This window comes from Rhineura floridana, chromosome 22, assembly GCF_030035675.1.
Source record: "Rhineura floridana isolate rRhiFlo1 chromosome 22, rRhiFlo1.hap2, whole genome shotgun sequence".
Taxonomy (NCBI): domain Eukaryota; kingdom Metazoa; phylum Chordata; class Lepidosauria; order Squamata; family Rhineuridae; genus Rhineura; species Rhineura floridana.
In genome coordinates, this window is record NC_084501.1 from 19,920,374 (window position 1) to 19,947,456 (window position 27,083).

Sequence of the window (27,083 nt, forward strand, 5' to 3'; positions counted from 1 at the left end):
CCTTGAGAAGAGAGATTGATTGTTAAACCACTCTGGGAACTGTAGCCCTGTGAGGGGAATTGGGGGTCTCCTAAACACTCTCAACACCCGTAACAAACTAGAATTCCTAAGATTCTTTGTGGGGAAGCCTTGACTGTTTAAAGGGGTATGACACTGCTTTAAAAGTGTCATGCAGATGGGGCCTCTTTGCAATTTCGATTTTGATTGCCTTAGTAGTACTGTTTCATTCAGGCCCAGCCAGCACGGCCAATAGCCAATGACGGTGGAGTTGGAGTCACATCATCTGGAGGGCCACAGATACCCCAGACCTGATACAGGGCATAGAAAGCACTGGGACCCAGGTACTGAAAAGAACGCCTCTGTATACCGGGGAGCTAACATGGTGCACTCAAGAGGTTTTGGACTACAAGTCCCATAATCCTCTATCCTTGGTCATGCTTGCTGGGGCTGATGGGAGTTCAAACAATCTGGAGGGCACCATGTTGGCTATTCCTTATGTATGGTCTACCTCATGCACTGAGGTCAGCCTGACAGGCCTTGCTTATGGTGGTGCCCCAACACGATCTATGAGAGTGATTACATGGGACAGGACATTTTTCAGAGTGGCCCCTCTGACTCTCCAGGGGGAAATAGTCAGGTCCCACAGTGGATAGTTTTAAGAAACAAAACCTTTTTCCCCCCACCCAGGTATTCGGTTGAAGTAGGGCTGGGGACCCTCCGGATGTTGCTGAACTGTATCTCCCAGCAGACCTAGCCAGGATAGCCAGCAGTCAGGGATAATGTGGTTCAGCAGCTTCTGGAGGGACACAGGTGCCCTGGTGCTGAAGTGTTCTTACTCTTCTACCTTATTAATCTGCTAGTCCGCTGTTTGCTCTGTACCTTACAGAATTCTAAGAGTTATTTTATAGTGGCTTTATTTGTATTTCTTTTTTATACATCATGTCTTAGGCTGCGTATGCACCATACATTTAAAGCACATTGTGCGCACCCCCCCCACACAAGAATCCTGGGAGCTAGTTTACCCCTCACAGAGCTACAATTCCCAGGATTCATTGGGGGAAAGCATGTGCTTTAAATACATGATGCCTACACAACCTTGTTTTGTTTTTGTTTTCAGTAAGCCATATTGGAGGAAAGGTGAGATTTGTCTTAACTAATAAATAACTCATAAACCAACAAACCCCCCAGAGATCTATAGGTAAATCCCGATCTGTCTTCGTCCTGACCCTGAACGACACGGCAGGGGTGTCCTAAGCGGCTCCCTCCCAACCACAGCCCCCCGCTAGCCTGCAACATGGGGATAAGATATTGTATTTGCAATATAGTTTCTAGATTTTGTTTGGCAGCTGCCGACTAATCACAGCTACGCGAAAGCCTAAGAGATTTCTCCAGCTCTATGACGAGCGTCTCCCAGAGAGAGGAAGGAAACACGTCATTTTTTTAACTGAACCGAAAGTTGGGCCCCGGAGTGCGGAAAGGCACCTCTATGGTCGTAAAGCCGTTGGCGTGCGCGCGAGCCAGTAAGCGCCGCATTACGCGCTGTACGTTCTTGGGGGTGGGGCTGCAGCGTCGGCGCGAGCGCTCTCCTTGTGGGCATGCGCAGTGAGGCGCTCGGGGCCTCGTCAGGTGGATGATATACTCCGTGAGAGAAAGAAAAAGGAGGGGGGCCGCTTGGCTTTGTAACTGACTCGAGGACAGACTTTAATGCTAGTTTTAGTGTCTTTTTTTGCGCGCGAGAGAGACGGCGGGGAGGGGGCAGGTGGCCTTATATTTCTCCCGCGCGCGGGGGCGGGCGACGCTCTGTGAGGCCCACCTTCTTCGATGGCCGACGGAGGAAAAGGAGGATACAGCGGTGAGGAGAGAAAGAGGGGTTCGGGGGGAGGAGAGCCGTGAGTGACAGGGAGGCGGGGGGGGTTGGAGAGCGGGGGGAGAATCGGGGCCACTGTTGCGGGCCGACACTGAGGAAGGTACCGAGGTCGGGTGGCGAAAGTAGTCCCGCTCCCGATGCTGCCGGACTCCAACTCCCATCAGCCCCAGCCATCGTGGCCAGTACGCGGGGATTATGGGAGTGGGGGTAGGGCCGCCCTTGCTGTAGAGGATGAGACCTTTTTATACTTAAGGGGGTAGGTGGGCGGGCCGTGCAGGTAGGGGCCCCTGGCAGGCCCCACGAGAGAGGGGCAGAAGAAGAGGAAGGGTGGAGAGGGGGGCTTGTAGCCCATGATGGAAGGGAGGGGGCATTTAAGGCAGTGGGTCCTGTGGGGCAGAAGGAGAGAGGAGGCGAGCTTTCCAAGGGGGTGGAGAGGCTTTGGGGGGGAACTGGAGATTAGGGGGCATTCTGGGGGTTTGGAACCTTGGCCAGGGGGAGATCTTGCGCTCTGAGAAAAGGCTGACTGTACAACATCCGTGTGGTGTGTACTTGTATACAAATGTATCACTGTTAAGGGGGAAGGAGGATCTGGTTTGGTAGAAAAATGAAGCAGGTGGGAGAGACTCTTTGGAGAGAGACTGCCCTTTCCATGGAAGAGCTAAAAGGATAAGAGAATTTAGGTGGAGTAAAGGAGGAGCTGGAGGGTATGCTGGGGGGGGAGAGAATAATGTGATTTGAGGTCCTTGGGAGAGGTGGAAGGGAGGCAGTGGTGGTGGATTAGAGAATGGAGACTTGAAAAAAGGAAGCGGACAACTGATGGGAAGGGGAGGTGTGTCATAGTTGTGATATTCTCGAATACACAGTTGAAATTTTGAGGACGAAGAGAACAGAGTGTTGAAGAAGAGGGCAAACTCCAGTCTAGGGGATGCAACATGATGTTCTGCAGATGTTGCATGACGCCAGCTCGCTTTAGCCCCAGCCAGCTTGGTCAGTGGTCAGGGATGATGGGAGCTGGGGTGTTAACAACATCCGAAGGACATCAATGTTAGCTACCCCTCTTCTAGTTTGTCTTGGAGACTTGCTAGGCGTTGTGGCTGTTTCTCTGAATGCATCACTTGGGATCCTTTAATTTACGTAAACAAAATGCCTCTTGACAGCCCTCTGATGCTTCAATTTGTTACCCTTACATAGAGCATGATGATCGTGTGGGTGGAGGTGGAGGCGGCAACAGGGGCTTCCCAGGGAGGAGGCGAAAAGGCCGGGGGCCCTTCCGAGGGAAGATGTACAGTGAGATTAACCATCACCAGCGGAACTGGAGCAATGCAGGGCCCAGTCCTCGGAGCCGGCTGGAAGAGGAGGACGGAGATGTTCTCATGAGTGACCCTCATGATGCGCTGCGATCCCGCTAGTGAGTAAAATGTTCTGTTGGGTGGGCATGTGCACAGTCCAGTTTTCCACACCTGACCATGACTCTCATGTAAGGGCCCAAACACTCTTAAACCCTATGCTAGTTATATAGCTGTCATCAAAGAGTATATCCGTTGTTGTTAAAGGGGATATCCATTTGTTTTTCATGTGAAAGATATAGTCAATACACTGGGAAGAAAGGCACATTTCTCAAAAAGGTGACCTTTCCCAAGACTGTTTAGGACCTTTTTCTTTTTAGGTTTTGATTAATAAGCTAACTGTGTGTGAGTTTCATAAGATCTCTAAGCAGCCCCATAAAAATGTTTCTGCATTAATTCTAGGAAAGACAAGTGGACCATTTCTTAGCGGCCTTAGTTGGTTAAAGACAGGATGTGAATAAGGTCAAGGGGTTGGTTTTCATGAAGGGCAGAAAGGTCAATGCCTGTTTGTGACCTGCACTGCACTGTTTTTAATGCTCTGGTTTACATGCCTTCCCACAGCTAGTAACAAAAGGCTTAGAAGGTGGGGCTCCAGAAGGGAAGTGACCCTTTCTTGCCTAACCGGGTTCAGGTTTGCAGCTGTAGGGAGGGACACTGTGTGTGTTTGTGTGTGTCCTGCGATGGAGAATCTGGGTCATCTGAATCACTCCCTAGCATAGCATTTAACTAGATGAAGGCTCCATGAAACAAATAATAATAATCAGGAAACCGATAATTGGATTTATTAGTGATTTGCCAAAAGGGTTGGAATCCTGGGTGCCCTAGTTTATTGAGTAAACTTACGTTTGGGGTATAATTATCACTTAAAATGTCTTATTATTTCTGTGGACTTTTGGGGGGGATGGGGGGACGACACCAAATGCTTTCTGTTGCTATTTTGTCCACACAAGAACATATGAACATAAGAAGAGCCTGCTGGATCAGGCCAGTGGCCCATCTAGTCCAGCATCCTGTTCTCACAGTGGCCAACCAGGTGCCTCAAGCACAAGCAACCGTCTGAAGTAGAATAACTTGAGTGTCTGCTCCAGACTTAACTTGCTAAGCAGAGTCTGAAGCTGTGTTTCAGCACGCTGCTTACACTCCATAATGAAAACTGGTTTTCTACTCCTCAGCACTCCTTACGGGCAGCGACCGAACAGACAAGATCGGGAGCGGGGAGGCATCAGCAGTATAAGCCTTACAGTGAGACAGAATCTGAGTGTCCCAGAACGGCCTGTCCCCAGGACCATGGTCTCCAGGAAGAACTGGTTCAAGATTACAGTGAGTCACATTGGCCCTTTGGGGCAGCGGAGGGGCGGGGGAGAGAAGAGAGATGGACGCAGGAAGCGGGCAGCCTTTGTTAGTTCACTCTAACCTGCTATGCACACATAACTTAGACCGTGTTAATTGTTTAACAGACCAGCCATTACTTCACGTGAATAATTTTGAAACGCGAGTGTGTTGAAAACATAAGGAGCTATAGTTGTTATGGTTAGGCTTGGGAATGTTCTGAAAAGAAAGAACTTTGCAATTTCAGTTCTGACAGTAAATCACACAGGAGGTCAGTCCTTCCCCACACAGATAGCTTTGCAGTCCCATGAGGCCCAGTGTGGGATATGACAATGCCATTTTATAACAACACCTTCATGGCTCCCCTCTGGCATTCTTTATGTAAGCCAGGAGGGGCAGGGATTGAGCAGGTAGGTCTCACTTCTCCAAGAATCTTGTCTTGCACCTTTGAGTTGCACAAGCTGAAATGTATCCAGGGACTGGTTGCCCTCACAGGTTTTGCCCTTTCCAGTGGCCAGTGCCTAATCTTCCTGAGATTCAGGAGCTTGGCTGAAAGGGATCAGCCATTGTCAGATAACTTCTCCCAGGCCTCTTCTGTCCTCCCTGCCTGCAGGCTGCTTTTACATTTCTGAATATAGGATCGATTCCTTCCTACGTACCTTGCCCAGCCATTCAGTGTAGACGCCTTGGCCAACTAGTCTTGCTGGAGAGCTGATGTGAGGAGGACTTGGAGGATGATGGGCCAGAGCTAGAAGTGGAAGCGGGATTTGTCCAGTCTGTGTTTTTAAAACAAAGCAGCCTAATTTGCTGACCCCAGCCTTGTATGTGGTCATTGGAACATAGCTATCCATCAGATCACTCACCTCTGAATTTTGCTCTGCAGTTTCAGTTCAAAAATGAGTGATTTTTTTAAAAAAATGCATACAAAATCCATTTTTTTAAACTGGAAACAATTAAAAATGTATTTTAGGGGAAGAAAGAGCATGAAATGCGTACAATTTGCATATCACTTTTTCTTCTCTTTATCTGCAAAAAAAGGGAAGGGATGGATGTATAATTGACGTGGCAACAGGCACGGAATGGAAATGGGCTGATCAGTCCATCCCTAGCCAGAGCCCTTCAGCCACCCACAATGGACTGAGGTTATTCCTCGGCCTTTGCTCTTTCCTGACTTGGAAGTCGATTCCTTGTTGCTCCAATTTCGCCTATGCCTAGAATTTTGAAAGCTGCAGGCCTGAAGCATCTCTCTTTGTTCCTTTCCAAGCTGAATCACAGCACTTTGTTCTGCAGCTGCATAAGATCATAAGAGCCCTGCTGGATCAGGCCAGTGCCCCATCTAGCCCAGCATCCTGTTCTCACAGAGGCCTGTGGGAGGCCCAGAAACAGGACCTGAGTACAACCGCAGTCTCTCTCTGGTTTCCAGCAACTGGAGGTAGAACATAGGCATTAGGGTTAGTAGCCATTGTCAGCCATATTCTCCATAAATTTGTCTAATCCTATTTTAAAATAATTCAGATTGGTGGCCAACGCTGCCTCTTGTGAGAACAAATTCCATAGTTTGTTTATTTTTTATTTATTAAATTTATATCCCACCCTTCCTCCCAGAAGGAGTCCAAGGCACCAAACAAGTGACAAAACGCTGAAAACATCTATAAAACATCTTTTTTAAAAATCTTAAAAACAAAACTCCTTCAATCATCTTTTTTTTAAAAATCTTTAAAAACATTTCCAACACAGATGCAGATTGGGATAAGGTCTCTACTTGAAAGGGTTGTGCTGTGTAAATAAGTCCTTTCTTTTGTCTTTGCTGAATCGTACAGCATTCAGCTTCATTGGATGTCCATGAGTCCTAGTATTATGAGAGAGGGAGAAAAACTTTTCTCTGTCAGCTTTCTGCACACTATGCACAATTTTTTTACACTTTTGTATCATCTCTTACTCGCCTTTTCTCTAAACTAAAAAGCACCAAATGCTGTAACCTTTTTTCTACAGAATGTGTGTTTTTCAGGTTTGACCCCTCCAGATTAGCCAAAATGTTCCTCCCCCCCACCCCATTGCATTGAAAAATGACCCCAGTTACCAAGTGGCAAATTGACGTGGAAATTATTGCAGTATTGCTATGACCCTGCCTTAGAGATTCTGGGTTTTAATTGGCTTGTCTGTTTTTCTTCTCAGATTCCCTACGGAAGGAAATATGAAAAGGCCTGGCTGATTAATGCCATTCAGAACTTGAGCAGTGTGCCCTTCAATCCTGTGGAGGTAAGAGAGGCATAAGTCTGCTCCTTGGACAAGTGTTTACCTTCCTGCTTTACAGAACAATAGTTTTGAATAATGATTTCCAAATTGTGTGCCTTGTGAGGTGAGCCTTGCATCCACCATGATCCAGCACCCTGTGCAAGTTGAAGTCAGGAAGCTTTATATAGCATTGATTTGACACACATGTGCACACATGATCATTATATTGCCAGTGGTGTTATCCTAATGGAGCATGCACCAGTGGTGCTCAGATTACAAGGTGCTGAGCACGGGTTAGACTTCCTGGTTTGTATTCAATGTTAGTTCACCTCCAAATAGTCCCATTCAGAGGGTCTCCTTAATTACTCTTTTTAGATGCTCCTGGAAAGACATTATTTGACTAAAATTGGGGAGTGGAGTAGTCAAGGGGTGGAGCTTGTGCATTCATATTAAAGCTGCTCTGTCTTCCTCCCATTATTCAAGAACTGTACACCAGGATACCATTGTGCATCCCATACTACAGGTGAAGAATTCAGGAGAATCTTCACTATTGCCCAATTCCTTCCCTAGGCCCTACTCAGCTGCCAGGAAGCATAAAGTGTGCTATCCTGCAATTGAAAGGAGTTGCGTTGGCTCATTTTTCTGGGAAATGATTAAAAAAAAGTGTGTGCTGTTTTGAACATCAGAGTTGAAATGTGTCTTCAGTTTTAATCCAGAAAAAACTACTACTGTGTCCCAGATAATCCAACAGTTTTGGAAATGCTGGTCTAGAGGAATAAGATATTATCAAGGAATGTGGACATTAAGGGTGGTGGGAGGTGCAGAGTAGCAGGAGATGCTGGTGATGGGGAAGCTTAACAGACCCAAGCCCTGCACCTTTTTGTCCACTTGAAGCTGCACTCAAAGCCCTTGCGAGGTACCATCCATGTTTCCATGCAGTTTTCAGTCATCGTGAAGATCAGCATCTTTTTTTCTAATTAAAAGAGAACGAAAGAGGTCTTGCACCAACACGTTTCTTTTCCTCTTCCCACAGCTTCACTACTCCAATAATCGAGCACTGTTTTATGTGGAAGATGCCACTGCAGCCAATGCTCTCAAACAGGCGTCTCGCAAGATTGTGGCCCCAGATGGCTACAAGGTTAGCATAATCTTGATCGATGGGGGTGGGGAGGGGAAGGCTGCATACAGAACCACACAGATGTGAGGTCAGTTATAGACCGGACTCACTTTTACCCTTTCTCCATCCTGCTGAATGCGAGCCCCATATGCGGCAGAGATCTCCCCTCCCAGGCACCGCTTGCATTCAAGCAGTGCCACAAAGGAAGAAAAGAAAGAGTCAGGAGTGCACTTCTTTCCTTTGAAGTTAAGTCACATGTCTTGGTGGCTGACCTCGCCCACCTGCCAAGGGAGTCGGGGAGCCCATGACGAGCCTGCCGGCCAGTTCCTATTCCTCCCTTCCATCTCTTGGGTGGACCATTCTTTGCTGGCTTAACTTGCACCCTTCTCCAACTTCCAACCTGACCTTTCTTTCAGGTAGTGATACTCGCAAACGCATGCAGTCCCCCCATGTCTGCCCAGCGTGAATTGAAACCAGAGGAGATTGAGCAGCTGAAGGTGAGTGGAATCTGCCAGAACATCAGCGCTGCCTTCTTGCCATCCACTTGCCAGTCTGCTTTGTGTTCCTAGATGTAGCACGTATCTGGTTTGTTTCACTTTGGGAACCTGACAAGATGACCTTTGAGGTCCCTTCTGATCCTATGATTCTAAATTATCTCAAGAGAGTAGAGAGTTATGGGAAATGTCCTCTGTCTTTAGTGGGGAAACAATTCCCTGAGTATTGTACAATCTCTTCCCAGCCCTGTTTTTCCCCCCTCCTTTGCTTGGGGTACTGAGATTCTGTTTTTCCTGTCAAATGAGCAGGGGTGAGCCAGGCAAGAGCCATTTTTTCTGTCCAGGATTCCTTCTCAGGCCTTATCTACCTAATGGAAATTTTCTCTCCGCTTCCAGCTTTGCATGAGTAAAAGATATGATGGTCCCCAGCAGGCCTTGGATCTAAAGAATGTTCACGCGGATCCAGGTAGGTCGCCTGATCCATCTTTTCACTGTTCTTCTACGCGCCTAGAAGCTGCAGTGAAGTTTATCCATCATTTAAAACAAAGCAAAACCCCAAGACCAGTGCAATCAAGTTTCTTATCCTCAGAAGTTAGGCTTTTCTTCATTCATTCATTCATTCATTCATTCATTCATTCATTCATTTATTTATTTATTACTTTTATATACCACCCCATAGCCGAAGCCCTCTGGGTGGTTTACAGCAATTAAGCCAAAGGCTGCAAAGCTCTGGTTCCAGCTCAGGGGCTATGGTGGGTTTCTGTTGGGGAGGTCAGCTGGTAGAAGTGATATTAACACTACATTTTAACTCCCCAGATCTGGTGGCCCAAAACATTGACATGGTGTTGAGCCGCCGAACCTGCATGCTAGCTGTGCTGCGCATCATCCAGGAGAACATCCCTGAGGTCAGCCATTTTTCTCCCTCCTATCAGTCCGGCCCAGCCTCAGGGTTCTCTGAAAAGTCAGGCTGAAAAGTTTCATGGACACTTTTAGGAAATATTCTGTAACTGTAAACTGTACACTAAGCTCCTTGGAAGTGTAATTTGTGTCTTACTGTTATATTAATTGTGTTCTGTGACTTTTAATGACATTATTTATTTAATTATTATGTAAACTGATTTGAGGTCACTTGGTGGCAAAAAGCAGTATATAAGCACACTGAATAAATAAATAAATCCTAAAGATGGTGCACCGTCTGCTCGAAGCAGGATGTGTGGTCTTCTGGTTCCTGGGCACCATCATGCACAGATACTTCTGCATGCATTGGTCCTTCTTGGACCTTCTCCTCTCACGTGATTACAGTTTCATGGAGGGGAGAGCATAGCCACACTAGGTGCCCCCACCCTCGCTTTCTCACTGGCTCCACCCCCTAATGTCCATACTTGGAGGAATAGGAGGAGACCCTAAGTGTGGGAGCCTGATGTAGTGGCATAGACTCCCCATCGATTTTAGCATGCAGTATTACATACAGCGGGCTCCCTGCTTCAAACCACCTACACACACAGCATGTGGATGATGGGGCTGGCAAGGATGCAGCAGGGACAGGGTTAGCCGGTTTGATCACATGAAGGGAGAACACCTGAAAAGGCCTATTGTGTATCCCTGAATCATTTGCAGTTTTCCATGCCCAAGTTCTTTGAGCTTGTCTTGAGGGAAGAAGCCCTGCCCCCCCCCCACTTTCCCAAAGTAACAACTTGACATTGACACTGAGTCTAGGTTACTAACTCCTCAAGATGGACTACTGTTAACTAAGACAAAGCACGTGCAACCAAAATAATTGAACAGAATTGAATTGGTCATTTTTGTTCAGCTTTTTTTTATCTAAAGGTTGGAGCAGTTATATGCTGTGGCCTAAATTGTGTTTCTTCTGGTATGTTTAAATGTGAATGTTGTGTTGCCTGATTTATAGGATAGCTTCTTTATTACGTCTTGCTTTCATTCTCTTGGCCCTCTCCCGTTCCCACCTTGCTTCTTTTCTTCTCCATCCTTGCAGCTCCTGTCTCTGAACTTGAGTGACAACAAGCTCTATCGACTGGATGATATGGCTGAGCTGCCCCAGAAGGCTCCCAACCTGAAGATTCTCAATTTGTCTTGCAACCAGGTAGGCCCAGCTGCTCACCAGCTCAGCCTGAACCTTCTGCTAGATAGAATCCTCACTCTCTGACTTGGGTGTTTTCTCTCTCCTCCCCTCCTGACCCCTTTCAGTTGAAGACAGACCGTGATCTGGACAGGTTGAAAGGCTTGAAGCTTGAGGAACTCTGGCTGGATGGCAACCCTCTGTGTGATAGCTTCCGGGACCAGTCCACCTACATCAGGTGAGCAGCAGCAGCCCTGGGACAGCCTTAGCTGTCTCAGGAGGACACACCCTGTCTACCCAGAGTGCAAACAGGGGTTGATGAAGATGTGCCAGTTCCTTGCCAAGAGACTTTTCTCCCCCCTCATACTGGTGCCCAGTTGATTGCTTTGACCCACATAGCACCATCTTGCCTCTGCTGTGGCCATGTCTCTGAAGACACCTGTTCCATTCCTGGATCCTGATTTGTGATTCTTGTGACAATGGTTTTATTTCAGCCAGATTGGAGCACTGCCCAACCCTTTTTCCTTCCCCCATGCACACATCCCGCTTGTTTTAATATTACGTTTTATTAGCTAAAATTTTGCTTTTTCGAATGATCTCCCATATCACACCACCCACCCCAGCCTCGCTTCTCTTCCTTGTAAAAATCTTGCTGTTTCTCTGTCCCCTTTTCTTTCCTGTCTTCCTTCCACTCTCCCCCTCTGCACACATCACTTGCTTCTCTCTACCGCTGCCCCCCGCCCCGGGCTCTAGGGCCTCAGGATGCACAGCCTTTTCCACCCTCTCCAGTTCCCCTTGTGCACCACCACCCTCCTTTGAGCCTGCCATGCCGTGCCACCTTCCTTGTGGCCTTGCTGCTTTGTTTATATTGCGGGCTCCCCCACACAGCGCCAGGATGTACTGTATTGTGCAGAGGCACACAAAGTCTTTCTGTTGGAGAGTTGGAACCAAGCTGCAAAACCCTACGGGTGCCCCCGGTGCGTTTGGCTCTCAACGGATGGCTGGTTAGCCAATGACGGGTAAGATTCCTTGTGGAAGGAACAACCTAAGACAGGCACAGTCACACAGTGGCCAAACGAAAGCCCTTCCGCCTGCCTCTGGGGAAGGTGTCAGACAAACGGCACCAGAAGCCTCCTTCGCTGGCTCATTCTCAGCAAGTAGCTTTTGGACGGCCCTGGCGCTGTCTCTGGTGGGGAGGCTTTTGCTTCTTGAAGAGCTGGGAGCAACGATTGTGCTGACTCTGGACTGGAGCAGCAACAGCAGACCTAAGTGACAAACCTCTTGCATGTCAAGCTCTTTGTGTCCTCCCACCATCCCACTTGTACTCTTGAAGTCTTGCTGGCATGGGCAAGGCACCTGTACCTCTGCAGGGTTGGGAGTCGGAGGGGCAACGTGGAGGATGGATGAGGCTGTGCATTAGTGGGGAGGAGTTTCTAGGCCTTGTCTTCTTCTTTTCCATCAGTCTCTGGCGTCTCCCTGCTTCTCGCTCCCCCCTTCGCTGTCTTCCACAGTCATTAATTAGATTTGGGCCTTGATGCAGGAACCCTCCCAAAGCTGTTTTAAGTTGGGTGCCAGGAAGTTGGCTCAGGCATCTCCATGACCAGTGGGAGTTCTTGTCCATTTCCCCTACTTCCCCTTCCCTGCCCCCACCCTCTGGCCTCAGCGCTTCTATAAATTGAGCCACATGGGTGAGTACAAGCTCAGGTAAGTGCCAAGGGAGCCCTTTAGTAGAGCACGACTTTCGAGACTTCCTGCCTCTCACCTGTGTGTATGTTTAAAGCTACCACAGGAAAATGACAAGATCTGTGGAGTATTTTACTTAAAAGACTTATGTTTTCTGCTCTGCTGATCCAAAGCTGGACTGTTGCCTGCTAATAGTTTGAAGCTGGCTAACTGTTACTATCACCCTGGTGTGTTATCAAGTGGCAGGACTATAATAATTAAATTGATCAACTTGCCCTTTGTGTCCAGAATTGTCTGGCAAAATTAAAGAAAATCTGACTTAGCATTTTTCTCCTAAGTGAGACTTGAGTCAGATTCCAATACACAGGGTGGGAAATGTCAGCTGTCATCAGATTGATATTTAACCTGGATTGCGATAATTATCTGATCCAGTATAAGCAATACGATTCTTTTAACACTCTCTGTGTTGCTTCCATGCTTAATGGCCAAAGATGCCGAGCCTGTTGTGGTTCCGTGTGCAGCATTACAAACCATCACTGGGTTTGCACACGTGCTGCCTTTAAAATGCTTGCACATGTAAATGTCTTAGGCTTTCCAAGTAGCATACAGGTTGACAGCCTTTTTTATGGGGCTTTCATTAAAAAATTCTGGTGAGTAATGCCACCATTTCATAGTTTTATATAGTTTTCTCCACGCACCTAAGAGAGGCCCAGATGTGTGGAACGAAACCCTGTCCCTTGCAGAATATCTTTCCTAACACGTCTCATTGGGGGGGAGGGGCTGGTTGCTCTGAAATTTAGAATCCAGGAGGTGTGGCTTATGCATTACCTGTTGGCAACTATATAGAAATGTGGGCGTCTGTTTGGCCCAGGATAATACATTTTAATCCCCTCCTCCTCTTCAGAGCAGTTGAGGCAGCTTCTTTTTGCAAGGCCGCTGCCTACCACCCCGTCCTGATTTTAAAGAACGCATTAGAGAAGGGAAGATTGGAGGCCACCACAGATTATAGCAGAGATTGGGCTGGCTGGAGTAGGAGGTGATGATGGTGGGTCCACCCCAGCAGGCCATCGATGGGGGAGGGCAGTGCCATTGGGGCACCAAGCTGGTTCATTCACTCCTGTTCCCCTTTCTGACAGCGCCATCCGAGAACGGTTTCCGAAGCTGCTGAGGCTGGTGAGTAAACTGTTCCAATTCCGGGTGGACGGGCAGGGTTTGGGTGCAACATTCTGTCTCTGGCAGTGCCATTGCCTTACTCCTCTGCTTCTTCCACAGGACGGTCATGAACTCCCCCCTCCTATCGCTTTTGATGTTGAAGCACCGACTACGCTGCCCTCTAGTAAGGTACAGAAATGCTTGGAAGGTGGAAGAGAGCCTACCATGTTGCCCTTGTGCTGGGAGAGCTGGAGCGTTCTGAGTTCTGGCCTCAGTCCCATTGCCTGGCATGGCCTCTGGCACTGGAAGGCTGAGGGTGTCTGCTCAGTAGGTCTTGGTTAACGCCTGGGAGGCCATGAAGGGGAACAGACTAACAAGTGACTTCTCTTTTTGACTCTCCCCACTCAGGGTAGTTATTTTTGCTCTGAAGACTTGAAAGCGTTGATTCTACGATTTCTGCAACAGTAAGTAGAGTTGCGAGATGCTGTGTGTTAAAAAAAAAGACAGAGGCCAGTAGCCTTATAGTCTGGGAGGCTCAGCACAGATCTTGGGTCTCAAGTTAGATATGGAGAAGAGGGTGGTGGTGATGCTGGCTGACAATTTGAAAATCAGGATGCAAAATTGCACCCCATTGTGTAAAGTTTGACTGGTAAATCACTGACTCTATTGTCATGGAAAGAAATGAAAGGGTTTATTGAGAAACAGTACCCGGTATATTGGAAATAACACAGTAGAAATAGTAAAGCCACTAAAACCTCCCTTTCATTTTTTATTTTTTTAAAGGGGAGTGGATGTATGTGTGTCTAATCATGTTGTTGTTCTGCCACAGATACTACACCATCTATGACTCGGGGGACCGGCAAGGCTTATTGGATGCCTACCACGATGGAGCCTGCTGCTCTCTGAGTATCCCCTTCACAGTGCAGAACCCTTCCAGGTAAGTTGGTGCTTCTAAGGGCCATTCCCTTTTCTTGGGACCACACTTTAGCATAGCACCACACACTTAGGTTTTGGTATGATATGGTGTAAGTAGGACTGGGGGGGGGGGGAATTCGGCAACCTATATCAATTTAAACAAATGCCATAATTTCTCCTGCTTTTGTTAGTGACAGAGAGATGCAAAGAGCTGTGCATGGGTCTTACACGTGCCGCCTCTTCAAGTATTTCATGCTTTGTGTAATAATAACTTTAATTTTTTTTAAGATGATGATTTGAGACTGTCACAATTACATATTTGGTTGTATTGTGTCAATCGTGACAAAGGTTTGGCGGTGTTCAGTCAATCTAACTAAACTGTTTGGAGAGCAATGTAGCATACACTTCCTGCTAAGCAAACAAAGGTCTAGAGAAATGAGATTTTATGGATGTTGAGGTTCTTGTTTTGTCTGCAGGAGCAGTTTGGCTGAATACTTTAAGAACAGCAGGAATGTGAAGAAACTTAAGGATCCCAGTAAGTAATGGCAAATGGCTGCAGAAGGAATGTTGAGGGCTTGGGGTACAAGGTTACAAACCCTTTTAAGCAGGGCAGTCTTAAACTAGTAGTGTCAGTGCTGAAGGCAGGCCTTACATAGTGCTTCTGCCACTGATGCTGGGGCATCAGTGCACCAAAAAGGGGAGCTGCGACAGATGAAAGGATTTGAGACACCTGAAACCTGTGCAACTCCTTCATTCAAAATTCCTCACAGCCCAGTCGTGGGAAGAGTAACAGCAGAAAAGTGATTTGGGGGCTCATTTGGGATGGTGTATACAAGGCTAACCGTTCTCTTCAGGTAGACCTGGAAAATAACTCTTTGTATTGAACTGGAGAAACGAAACTGACCCATGTTGGTTGGATCTAGTTTGGAACTGAACCAGAGGAGCTTTTTTGGGGGGGGTATTCCTGTATTAATGGCCTATCCATGGCTCTATTGATGTAGAAGGCCAGCCTGCACCACTCTCCATGTCTGCTGCTGGTGTCTCCACCTTGGGTTACTTTGGTGAAGGTAATTGATGACCTTCCTGCTCTCTTTGTCCCCAGCCATGCGCTTCAGGCTCCTCAAGCACACAAAGCTGAACGTTGTGGCTTTCCTCAGTGAGCTGCCCAAGACTCAACATGACATCAACTCCTTTGTTGTGGATGTCTGTGCACAGACGGTGAGTCACAGGAGAAGGGACTGGCCGAGTTTATGCCTCCCTTCAGGGAGTAGGTGAGGTCAGCAGGCAACAGAAATGATGAGGAAAAGGATATTGGGTGGGTGGGGGCATGCTTGTTCCTGGGGAGTGACGGGAGCCCAGATAAGTTGTTGTTGTTGTTGTTTATTAGATGTAGAAGCCAAAATCAATATACATAAATGATAAAACAACCACCTCTATACAAGTTGCTCTCTTAAGCAAAAGATGTGCTCCTAAACTCTCAGAATTCTGCAGACAGAAATCTTGGTTTTAAAAGCAACAAACAGAACTTCGCCCAAGCTTTTTCTGGATTCTTATAAGGATTCTGTTAATCACCTAAAATATATGCATGTAATTGTGATTAACAAAACAGAGGTTTTTTATTGTACCACCAAAATGTTTCGTCTTCCACCTTTGTCAGCTGCTAAGATACAAATGCTGTTACCAAGGTGGCAGTTACAGAGCTTTGAGGATGGAATGCTCAGAGGGGCTTCATTTGCAGAAGCTAAGTAGTGGTGGTACTGTCCTCCAGGTTGGCACCACGTGGCCTGTACAACCTGGAGGACAGTACCACCACTCCTTAGCTTCTGCAAATGAAGCCCCTCTGAGTATTCCATCCTCAAAGCTCTATAAGTGCCACCTTGGTAACAGCATTTGTATCTTAGCAGCTGATGAAGGCGCAAGCTGAAACGTTTTGGTAGTATAATATAATAAAAATCTATTTAATCTACCTCTCTCTCTAGAGCTCACTTTTAGTTAAAACAAAGGCAATTTTGTTCCAGCAAGATTTTGCAGAGGACCATCTGTAGATATCTTTTTATGCTGCTTACCGTCTTTTTAGACTGTTTCAGACGGTATGATTGTCATTGTTTCTGTTCTTGCTCTAGTATTTATCTTTTATTGCAAGTTGCTGTGAATATTTTATTATAGAAAGGCAGGTGTATACATTTGGATGTTAAATAAAGTATATAGCGTCTGTGGGTTCCTCATTGCAGAACACGCTGCTGTGCTTCACTCTCAACGGGATCTTCAAGGAAGGTGAGCATGATGTTAAAAATCTCCTCCTTTGTGCCACATTCTGAAATGCGGGATAGTCGGCACGCGTGCAGCCAGTGTCCCTTCCTTGAACATTCTGACAGTGCTTCCCCCCCTCCTTTCAATTCTGCAGTGGATGGCAAGTGTCGGGACTCCGTGCGGTCCTTCACTCGTGTGTTCATCGCTGTGCCTGCTGGCAATAACGGGTAAGGGCCGTGAGCTTCAGGACACGGACAGATGAAGGGATTGCAGGGTGAGAGGGCAGGTGTTGGCAGGAGGATATGCGCAGAGAGTCTTAGCTGCCATGTCTGTTAGGAGTTGGGGAAGTTGAAGGCTTTTTAAAATACCCCACGTGCTGAAGGCATTGGGGAATTTACCAGCTTATGAAGGAGCAATCTGTTTCTCCCAGTGATTCATATATGTACCAGAAGTGGGCAGAAGTTAGATCTTGGGTTACTGGTGGACCACTGGTCCATGTTTAGGGGACAACTGAGGGCCAGTTGGTTGGCGAAGAGCCATCTGCTTTGCATGCAGAAGCTCCCAGGTTCAATCCCCAGCATCTCCCGGTTGGGCTGAGAGAGGACCTTTCTCTGAAATCCTGGAGAGCCACTGCTGATGCGCTAGATGGAACCAATGCTCTGACTCAGTATATGGCAGATTCCCATGTTCCTGTGCTGGAATTCTTGCAAAAAAAGATGTTGGGCTAGTAGATCTTGGCCTCTCCAGCAAGGCATTTAAATGTTGAAAAGCAAGGGGGAATAGCAGGTTAGTTATGCCTTAATTGTTAAAGAGATTCCAAGAGTTACAAAGAGTTCTCACTTTGTACATGTTAAAGTGTATTGTTTGACCACAGGAATTCTAGTTTTAAAAGTAGGCCATCAGGACTGAGGTTGGTTTACACCTGATAGACTCTATGCTGGGAACAGAAGGGAAAGGGGCAGTTCCGCTTGCAGAATGCTGCAGTTTTCTTTTTCAGGAACAGCCGGCAGATTGGTCAAAGAACACCATGCTGGTGTGTGTCTTCTTTTCCCGCTATGGTTTAAAGACCATCTTACAGAAGGCTGGCTAGATGCATTCTTAAGATTTGCTGTACTTCTTGCCACTAACATCGTTCATCCACCGTCTCTCCTTAGTTCCTGGGAAGGCAGAAGCTCAACATGCATGTAGCTGCACTGCTTGTCAAGGGAAAGCAAGCAAGCTTCAGGAGGCTGAGGGTGTGCACTGGCTGATACTAATCTCTACTTGCCACCTGCCACCAGAGGGGTAGCCAAGAATATTCAGGTCCCCAGCTGAAAGTATGGATGGCCACCCCCTCCTTGGCCTTCCTCTCCAAGCTGGCTATTGAGCAGCACACAGACTTGCCACCGCACGCAGTAGTCATGCCTGGCTCTTTTCCCCTCTTCCACAGGCTGTGCATCGTGAACGATCAGTTGTTCATTCGTAAGGCCACCAACAAGGAGATCCGCAAAGCTTTCGTCATGCCGGCGCCCACGCCCTCCTCCAGCCCGGTGCCCACACTCACAGCCGAGCAGCAGGAAATGCTGCAAAATTTCTCACTGCAGTCGGGCATGAACCTTGAGTGGTCTCAGAAGTGAGTCTTGAGTTGCAAGGGGGCTGGCAGATAGGAAAGGGAAGAGGGTGGGAGCTGGACTGGAGATGGGGCAGGGGAGGGCTGTTGCAAAATGGGGTGAGGTTCGGGTGCCACCTCATGGCTTTATGATCTCCCCTTCCTCTCTCTCTCTCTCTCTCCCCAGGTGCCTCTTGGACAATGATTGGAACTACGCTCATGCGGCCCACGCCTTCACCCAGCTCAAGGTGAGTGTCCTGGTGCTGATCCAACACCAGCCCTCGAATGTTTGTCATGGATGAGCATGGTTGCTCTCACTCATATGTAACTATGATTTGATGGGTATGAGCTCTGAGGAAATGCCTGGCTGTCTCATTTCAGCCAACAATATTTGAACCAGGCATCTAAGAGTACTGCCAGCCTTGAGAGTTGGAGACGACTGAGATGGACTTGCACCACAGTGGAGTTCTTTTTGGCGGGTGGAGATTCCTGGGTGGCTTTTCCTTTCTTACGGTCTGATTTGCCACATTTTGAGGGGTCTTGGAGGGGTTCCTCCCCCCCCCCCGAGGAAGTTTGCAAGTAAGGCCTTTCCTCTGTATTGATGGAGGCATTCAGAGTTATTTGGAGTTATGGGATCCGCGGGCACATTGATAAGGTGCAAGCTCTTTGCTTTCCCTACAGCACAGTTACATCAGCTTCCTGTTATTGATGTGTAACAGACTTGTGCCTTGGGACAGGAGAAGGCACTTACAATATTTTGTCCTTTTAGCAGCCTCTAACAGACCTTTGGAAGAGGGGACAAGTGTGGATTTGGGCAAGTCTTTTTGAGCCTGGAAGACCCCTGGTTTCTGTTGACTGTCTCAGTCTCCTTGTAAAACCAAACATGGAGAAGGAGGCGGCTGCCTTTAACTTATTGTTCCTTTTCTATTTTGCAGGCTGAGGGGAAGATCCCAGAAGTGGCTTTCATCAACTGAGTGTTGCCTGCCCCCGTTGCCCTGACCAAAGCCAACAAAGCGACATTTTATCCTTTGGCTACTTGTTTTGTAAATAAATGAAAGTTTCACTATGTAAATTAAGAGACTCTCACCCTTTTATGACTGTGAAGACTGCAGCCATGCCTGTTGCCATTGGGGTGCAGGCAAAAGCTACGACAGGTGCTTGTGGAAGAGGCAGCACTTCTTACCTGCGGTGACGGGAGGAAAACAAGAAGAGTTGCTGTGTAGACTGGCTTTTTAGAGGACAGAGCTAACCCTCCTTGGGGATTTGGAGGGAAGGCGCTCCATTCTTGTTTCTCCCCCCCCCCCTTTTATTTTGGAAACCTGGTTTAACATACCTGCTTCCTCCCCCCCCCCCCCAGCAGCTACTGTCTCAGGAGTCAAGTTTTGTACGTGCCTAGAGTAAGAAGGGCCCAGCAGTTCCCAACATAGATTTATATTATAGCCCTCGAGGGCAGGGGGAACCATAAATGTTAAAGTTGCCACAGCCAGCAGCTTCCCAGTCCCTTCTGGTGATCTTCCCAATGCTACCAGAGACAGTGGGTTCCTAGTTCTAGGGTGCCTCAAGAGGATTTAGGTATGGAACCCAAAGCCTGCCCAGCTAAGACGGCTGGCCTCCAAAGCATAGCCCTTCTGGGACGTTGGTTCACTCTTTCCCCCAGTTCCTGGGGGTTTGCTGTTGTTCACCTCTTAAGGGAGAGGAAGCGCGGGAGAGGTTGGCATGGTCAGCAAGCTGTAGCTTCTATATGTCTCTTCTGCCTGTAGTTCTTGAAAACACTGTGTTTAGTAAAATTACTCCTTACAACCATGGTGTGCCTCATGTGGTAATGTTCTAAACTTCCCCTGGCCATGTGGATTTTTGGCCCTGCCCAGCTTCTACATTCTGTCACATGTACAAGTTATATAAATAAGTATTCCCCCCCACACAATCTTTTTGCTAAGGTTGCGCCTGAATCTTTGGCCCTCCAAATGTTGCTGAACTCCCATCATCCCTGCCAACGGCCATGCTTTCTGGGGCTGATGGGAGTTGTAGTTCAGCAACATCAGGAGGGCCAAAGGTTCCTCACATCTGTTTTACTGGCTTAAAGAAGGGGTGGGGAGGGCACTGAAGCCTATGCCTTCTGCCCTGAGTTTATCCTACTCAATATAGGTGTGTGCCTTTTCTGAAAGCGAAGGGGGGTAGCTTGCATTTCTCCCCCAGAGGAAGGTGGCTCTTAACTGCAGCCCTGACACATCTGAAAGCCCTCCTGTCCCAGGTTAGAGAGAGACAGGTGACTAAGGAGCCTTGGCAAAGCTTTCTTGTTTTAGACTCTGATGGGAATGATACCAACATTGGATCTGAAACATTGTGCTTAAGTGACCAAAGGATTCATGCTGGTGAGTTAGAGAATCGAAAGTCAGAAATTCACAGTCTAGTCCCTGCTAAGGCAGACAATCCACTGCTATGAAATCCTTGAAAGGTGGCCATCCAGCCTCTCCACCGAGGCCCTCACCAATTTTCAAGTGGTCTGTGAGGAAAAGTGTTTGGGAACCACTGGTCTATCCAATGGATCTAAATATATTACCAGCTCGTCATAATCTCAGGCTAAACGTTCCCAACTTATTCAACCTTTCCTCACAGGACTTGGGTGTCTAAGCGTCTTTGTTGTCTTCTGGATACGTTGCCATTCAAATCCTACATGCCATAAATGCTGTAATTTTTGCAATTTGAAAATACAATTTGATTCCGAGCTGTCTATGGAGGCCCAAGTTTCATCGGTGTGCCGAGCAGCTTGGGGTCAACTGCGCCTCGTTCGAAGGCTGCAACCCTATCTTCCTGTTCACCAACTCCCACTTGTAGTGCACGCTCTGGTCACCTCTCGTTTAGACTACTGCAATGCGCTCTACGTGGGGCTACCCTTGAAAACAGTCCGGAAACTACAGCTGGTACAAAATACGGCGGCTCGTTTACTTACGAATAGCCGCCGTTATGATCATATTACTCCAGTGCTCTACAATCTACACTGGCTTCCAGTTGCTTTCCGGGCTCAATTCAAGGTGTTGGTATTAACCTTTAAAGCCCTATACGGTTTGGGCCCAGTATATCTGACGGAGCGCCTCCACCGTCATAAATTGTGCCGCCCTACGAGATCTGCCACACAGGACCTGCTCTCAGTCCCACCAACTAAAGTAGCTAGGTTGGTGAGGACTCGGGAGAGGGCTTTCTCTGTGGCGGCCCCCTTGATCTGGAACTCCCTCCCAATAGATCTTCGACATGCCCCTTCCCTAGAAATATTTCGCCGGGGCCTGAAGACTTGGCTCTTTAACCAGGCCTTTACAACTTCTGAGACTCTAGGGTAAATTAGCCTTGTATTGAAATGCTGATAATTTATTATACTGAACTTGTATGTAATGTATTGACTATATCTTACTTACTGTATTTTATCATAATTTACTGTAAGCCGCCTAGAGTGGCCATTGGCCAGATAGGCGGCCTATAAATTAAAGTTTATTATTATTATTATTATTATCACATTTTACTCAATTACTCTTATCATATTTATATCCTGCTCTTCCTGCCTAGAAGCAGGGTGTATGTTGAACTAATATATTGCTGATAAATCATGCTTTGAATAAATATAGGTAGAAAGAGAGCCGCTGCTGGCCCTTGAGAACAGGATGCTGGACTAGATGGGCCACTGGCCTGATCCAGCAGGTTTTTATGTTCCTATTAAAGGTACTGTAAAAGATGCATAAAAAATTATGTATCGCCCAGAGAAAATTTATTTATTATTTATTTATTTCGTTTCATTTCTAGACCGCCCATAGCTAGTAGCTCTCTGGGCGGTGTACCAAACTGGATTAAAATACAATAATATAATAAAATCAATAACACATAGCAGCAAGTAAACTAACAAAATTAAACGTAAAAACATTAAAATGCCTGGGAGTATAGCCAGGTCTTAATCTGGCGCCTAAAAGAAAGTACCGTAGGCGCCAGGCGTATCTCCTCAGGTAAGCTGTTCCAGAGTTCGGGGGCCACCACAGAAAAGGCCCTAGATCTAACAACAGAAATGAACAGAGATGCGGGAAAAAAACACTACTGGGACCTGGGAGTCATCAGATGAAGGTCAAAACTGAATGGTAGGAGACACAAGGCAGGAAAGAGGTACAATTGCTTTAATTTAACACAGTTAAATTATGAAGTTTGTTAGCACAAGATGTGATGAAAGTTGCCCATTTAGATGGCTTTAAAAGGGGAAATCCGCCTTTCCCAGCCTTTGGGTCCCCAAATGTTGGACCACAGCTTCCATCAGCCTCAGCCAGCACGGCCAATGGTCAGGAATGATGGGAACTGTAGTCCAGCAACATCAAAGATTGAGAAGGGCTGAATTAAACAAAATTTATGGATGATACTAAGACTCAATGGCAACTCATAATAGCTGTGTTCTATCTCCAGAATCAGACAGCCTGCCTCTGAATAGCAGTCACTGGCGGAAAAACAGTGAGCAAGGCAAATTGCACACATGTCCCGCTCCTGGATGACCACTGTGGGAAGACGAGATTCTGGACTAGATAGGCCAGGAATCGGGAACCTGTGGCCCTCCAGAGGTTGCTGGATTCCAGCTCACAACAGCCCTAGCCGGAATGGCCAGTGCTCAGGGGTGATGAGCACTGTAATCCAACATCTGGAGGGCCACAAATTTCCCGTACCTGAGATAGGCCTTTGGTCAGATCCAGCAGGGCTCGTGGGAACACCTGTATACACGATGGAAAAATACTGTTCTAAATAAAAGAGGTGTGTTTTATTTATTACTTAACCAAATGTGTATACCATTGTAAAAACCTCTAAGAGGTTTACATAATTTTAATACATATTTTATACTTTATTGACGAAAGACAGAAGTTAAAAATTAGTTGATTTTTAAAAAATGAAAATATAAATAAGGTCAGCAGTTAAAAATATACGTTATAAATAAAATTACATATTAAAACGAGTATCAGCTTTGCGTAACTTGGTAGGCTTGCCTAAACACAAACGTTTTTAATAGGTTCCAACAACAGTATATTGAAGGTGCCATCTTAATGTCAATGGGCAGGAAGTTCCGCAGTGTACCTGCTGCTGGGTGTATGTAAACAAATAACTGCAGTAAACTTTATGCCCTCCAGGTGCTGTTGAACTCCTGGCATCCCTGACCATCGGCCATACTGGCTGGGGCTGCTGTGAGTTGGAGTCCAGCAATGGTCAGAATATTGGACTAGGACCTGGGAGACCAGGTTTCAAATCCCCACTCTGGTAGGGTGACTTTGGGCCTGTCAGTCTCTCAGTTTAACCTACTTCACAGGGCTGTTTTGAGGATAGAACGAGGAGAGGGAGAAGTGTACGTCACTCTGAGCTCCTTGGAGGAAAGGTCGGATATAAATGTAGTAAGAAAGCGAACGAAGGTAAATCTGGAGGGACCCCATTCTTGATTTTGAACATCTCTCTAGCTGTGCCTATTTAATCCCTAACGGTTACAAAGGAGAGGAAGAGAAAGTTGCATCCAACAAAGTCCTACACGGAGCAGATCCATTGAAACCGATGTATTTATGAGTCATACCCATTCTGGTCTGAGTAGGCCGTAACTGATGACAACACATCGACTAGCGTCGGCGGCTAACCGGATGCTGAGGCTGCCCTTCGCAAAGATGGCGCCGGAGACTTGCCTCCGCATGCGCAGAGAAAGGGAAGTGTGAGAAACACTACAACTCCCATGAGCCTCTCCGGGCCGCAGCTGAGCCATCCAAGAATGCTGCGCTGCACATGGCGAGCTGGGCTGCGGGGCTTGGAGCCGACAGGTGGCAAGTTCCGTGGCTATCCGTTTTTGGGGCTCGGGGACGCCCCGAGGGCGGAGCATCCCCTGTGCTTTTGGGGATGGGGCGCACGGAGGGTGCATAGCGCAGAGGCGCCTCGGAGATGGGGCGCCCGGGGGGCGCAGCAGAGCTCCTTCCAGTGGGACGCTCACGTGCCCCGCGATGTCTTGCTTTTCCAGCATGACCGGGGCCGCTTTTTCCGCCTCCTCGGGCTCTTCTGTGCCTGCCAGTTCGTGTTCTGGGCGTATCTGGCGCACTTTGCCTTCTACTCCTTGCGGGACACTCGGGCCAGCCGGCCGGAACCAGATCCCCGGCAAGGGGGGAGCCCTCTGCCGAGTCCACCGGGGGGTGCCTCGCCCAACTGGGGCTCCAATAAGTGGCGCTTCGGCTTCACTGCTTCCTGCCTGACCGTGGGTAAGGAAGGGCTGGAGTCATTTGCGCGCTCTCCAGGGTCTCGGGGTGCTGGTTGGGAGTTTACTCCAAAACCTGTGGAGGGCACAAAGTGAACCAGGATTGATCTAGTGGGAAAATAAAGGTCTTTGTCTTGCACCAAAATTAATCAAAGTAGGCACAAAGGTGGGGTGCTACACCCAAAAAGGCCCTTTCCTGTAGCTTGAGTCCATTATTCCGTCTCCTGCACTTGGGAGGATCAAGAAGAGATCCTGGCCCGCTTGTCATTAGTTGTATTGAAGTTGACATTTGTGTAAAAGATGTCATGTTCTCATTTAACTGCAATGTGTGTAGAAGAAACAACAAAAGCTGTTACATCATATTGTAAATTTTATTTGGAAAATCAATAAAACATTATATATATATATAAAATATATATATAAAGAAAAAGAGATCCTGGACCGTCTCTGTGTGACAACTTTTCAAGTACTTTGAACCTTTCAACTGTCTTGGCTCAGAACATCATACTCTGTTTCCATTGCAGGTTCTCTGATCTTGGTGGCAGGCTTTCTCTTTTCCCGACGCTCCGTGAACCGGGTCTTGCTGCACCGCGGCGGGCAGGAGGTGACGCTTACCACCTACTACCCCTTTGGCTTGACTTCATCCTTCATGGTGCCTCTTCGCCAAGTCTCCTGCATGTCCCATCGTTCGGAGGTGCCGGCAATGATTCCACTCAAGGTCAAGGGGAGACCGTTCTATTTCCTGTTGGACAAACAGGGACGGATCACCAACACTCAGCTTTTTGACATCACTGTGGGAGCCTATCGCAAACTGTAAGGCCATTTGCTGCCAGAGGAGAGGGTGCAGAATTTTCAGCCCTGGGCTGTTGCAGAGTCTAAGAAAGATGGATTGGTCAAATCCGATGGACAGAACCCATAGAAGCAACTCTTAAACAGCCCCTCTGCCTGTTCAAGAAGACTACTGATGTATGGGGCAACTGGGACCTGAGGTGGAGATTAAGGCCCTGTCCACACTACACATTTAAAGGAATTATACTTCTTTGAACAGTCATGGCTTCCCCCAATGAATCCTGGGAACGGTAGTTTGTTAAGGGTGCTGAGAGTTGTTAATACAAGTGTGGGGAACCTGTGGCCTTCCAGATGTTGCTGAACTACAACTCCCATCATCCCTGGCTATTGGCCATGCTTGCTGAGGCTGATGGGATTTGTAGTTAGGAGAGCCAGAAGTTCCCCACACCTGTGTTAGATCTCTTTTCTCCTCACAGACCTTCCTAGAGTGGTTTAACAATCCTCTTCCCAGGAAACTCTGGGAATTGTAGTTCAGTGACAGCTCAGCACCTTTAATAAACTATACTTCCCAGATTCTGTGGGGAAAGCCATGATTGTCTGCAGTGGTATAATACTACTGCAAATGTATAGTGCAGATGGGGCCTGAGGTTGTACAGGGCCTTGGTGGTTCTAGATCTTGAGCTTATTTTGAGAGTTAAAAATTTAGAAAGCACCAACCTGGTTTTTGCAATTCCCCCCTCCCCAAATGTATGTTATAATCTCCTTGTATTCATACATACACTTAATCTCCTGTATCTTTGTGCTAAGAGAGGGAAAAAAGGTGTGCTTGTATCTTGCAAGCAAGAATTATGGTTGCTGTGATGGCGGCTTGGTTGATTAGCAGGATCTCATGCTTTACCCGGTGATGCCTAATTTTCTCCATGGAGAGGTTGCCACCTTTATTTCTGGAGTGGTCTTGTGCCTTTTTAACAGGTAGAGCAGGGGTAGAGAAACTTTTTCAACCCAAGGACCGCATTCCCATCTGGGCAACCTTCTGAGGGCCACATGCCAGAAGTGGGCGAGGCCAGAGGTGAAAGTGGGTGGGGCAACGGATGTTAATTTGTACAGTAGGATACTTTCTACCCACGCTCCCACACCGCTCTCTAGCCTCTCTCCAGGCGGGCAAGAGGCCTTCTTAGAGTGTGAAGACACTTTGCAGCCAGGCAAAGACAGTCGGGGTGCAAAGTGGCCAGTGAGGGATGTGGCCTGCAGAGAGTCCTGAGGGCGAGAGAGGGGCCTGGAGGACCTCATTTGGCCGTGGGCTTGAGGTTCCTCACCCCATCCCCAGTCACTGCCTTTCCATGCCAGAGAGTTTCCCCCTGTTGGATTTCTCTCTGTCATGCAGCTGTTTAAACCTTGTGAGGGGGGGGTAAAACAACCCCAAGTAGGCCGCCGTATCCCCTCTTTTTCTCCTTCCATTTTGTTTTCCCCTTGAGTGTGATTTTCCCGCTGGAGCAGAAGCTTCCTTGGGTTCCCTCGCAGCTCCAGTTGCCACGGAAACGGCCGCCATTGCTCTTGGTGGGAGCAAGATGGCCGCCGTGCGGAGAGGGGAGCTGGGAGGCGGGGAGACGCCGGCGATGGGGCTGGGGAGGCGAGACCCTGGAAGGGAGCTGGAGACGGAGGGGAGCCGAGGTAAGTGAGCCGCCTTGCCACCCACCCCTTTTGAAAGCAGCTGGCAACAACAGCTGGCCCCCCATGAAGGTCTCTTTTGCTGTGTCCGGACACTTTCCCCACCTAATGCTTTTTCATACGAATTTCTAAAAGGAATGTTGATGGGATAAAGCCCTCCATTGCTCCCAAAAGTGTAGCACTCTGTATATGCTCAGGGGGCAGGTTCTTTAAACCTTCCTTATTCCAGCAGTTTTATGGTTTATGAAATAAGAAATCCCATAGCCCTTTGTCCAGGCTGCATTTATTTTTGAATCTTCCCTCCTCCCTGTCAGCCTAACATATATAGGAAACCC

At 47.6% G+C, this 27,083-nt stretch overlaps 3 protein-coding genes across 3 annotated transcripts in view; all 3 read left to right on the top strand.

Annotated features, from left to right (window-relative positions):
- Positions 1–1,525: 1,525 nt before the first annotated feature.
- Positions 1,526–21,548, top strand: NXF1 (nuclear RNA export factor 1). Its single transcript, XM_061605575.1, has 21 exons — positions 1,526–1,852; positions 3,059–3,275; positions 4,386–4,533; positions 6,718–6,801; positions 7,811–7,915; positions 8,311–8,391; positions 8,785–8,854; positions 9,205–9,293; positions 10,382–10,489; positions 10,594–10,703; positions 13,285–13,321; positions 13,421–13,489; positions 13,709–13,764; positions 14,130–14,237; positions 14,692–14,750; positions 15,318–15,433; positions 16,447–16,489; positions 16,620–16,692; positions 17,895–18,077; positions 18,241–18,301; positions 18,989–21,548. The coding sequence occupies exons 1-21, from the start codon at positions 1,822–1,824 to the stop codon at positions 19,025–19,027; spliced, it is 1,887 nt and encodes a 628-aa protein (XP_061461559.1). The 5' UTR covers positions 1,526–1,821; the 3' UTR covers positions 19,028–21,548.
- A 2,197-nt stretch (positions 21,549–23,745) lies between these two features.
- On the top strand, positions 23,746–27,019 carry TMEM223 (transmembrane protein 223). The gene is made up of 2 exons (XM_061606373.1): positions 23,746–24,295; positions 24,816–27,019. Exons 1-2 carry the CDS (start codon positions 23,782–23,784, stop codon positions 25,106–25,108), a joined length of 807 nt encoding a protein of 268 aa, XP_061462357.1. The 5' UTR covers positions 23,746–23,781; the 3' UTR covers positions 25,109–27,019.
- The window catches only part of SLC3A2 (solute carrier family 3 member 2), a 29,333-nt gene continuing 28,374 nt past the window's right edge, over positions 26,125–27,083 (top strand). Inside the window, exons 1-2 of the mRNA XM_061606765.1 lie at positions 26,125–26,149; positions 26,602–26,751. Of these exons, the coding sequence (XP_061462749.1) occupies positions 26,125–26,149; positions 26,602–26,751 (175 nt within the window). The remainder of the gene's footprint in view (positions 26,150–26,601; positions 26,752–27,083) is intronic.

Excerpts from the sequence above, each read along its gene's own strand:
- TMEM223 (XM_061606373.1), top strand. The coding sequence starts at position 23,782 with ATGAGCCTCTCCGGGCCGCAGCTGAGCCATCCAAGAATGCTGCGCTGC. Across the intron at positions 24,296-24,815 it reads TGCTTCCTGCCTGACCGTGG|GTTCTCTGATCTTGGTGGCA; the intron begins GTAAGGAAGGGC and ends TTTCCATTGCAG.
- NXF1 (XM_061605575.1), top strand. The coding sequence starts at position 1,822 with ATGGCCGACGGAGGAAAAGGAGGATACAGCG. Across the intron at positions 7,916-8,310 it reads TGGCCCCAGATGGCTACAAG|GTAGTGATACTCGCAAACGC; the intron begins GTTAGCATAATC and ends CCTTTCTTTCAG. Across the intron at positions 8,392-8,784 it reads AGGAGATTGAGCAGCTGAAG|CTTTGCATGAGTAAAAGATA; the intron begins GTGAGTGGAATC and ends CTCCGCTTCCAG.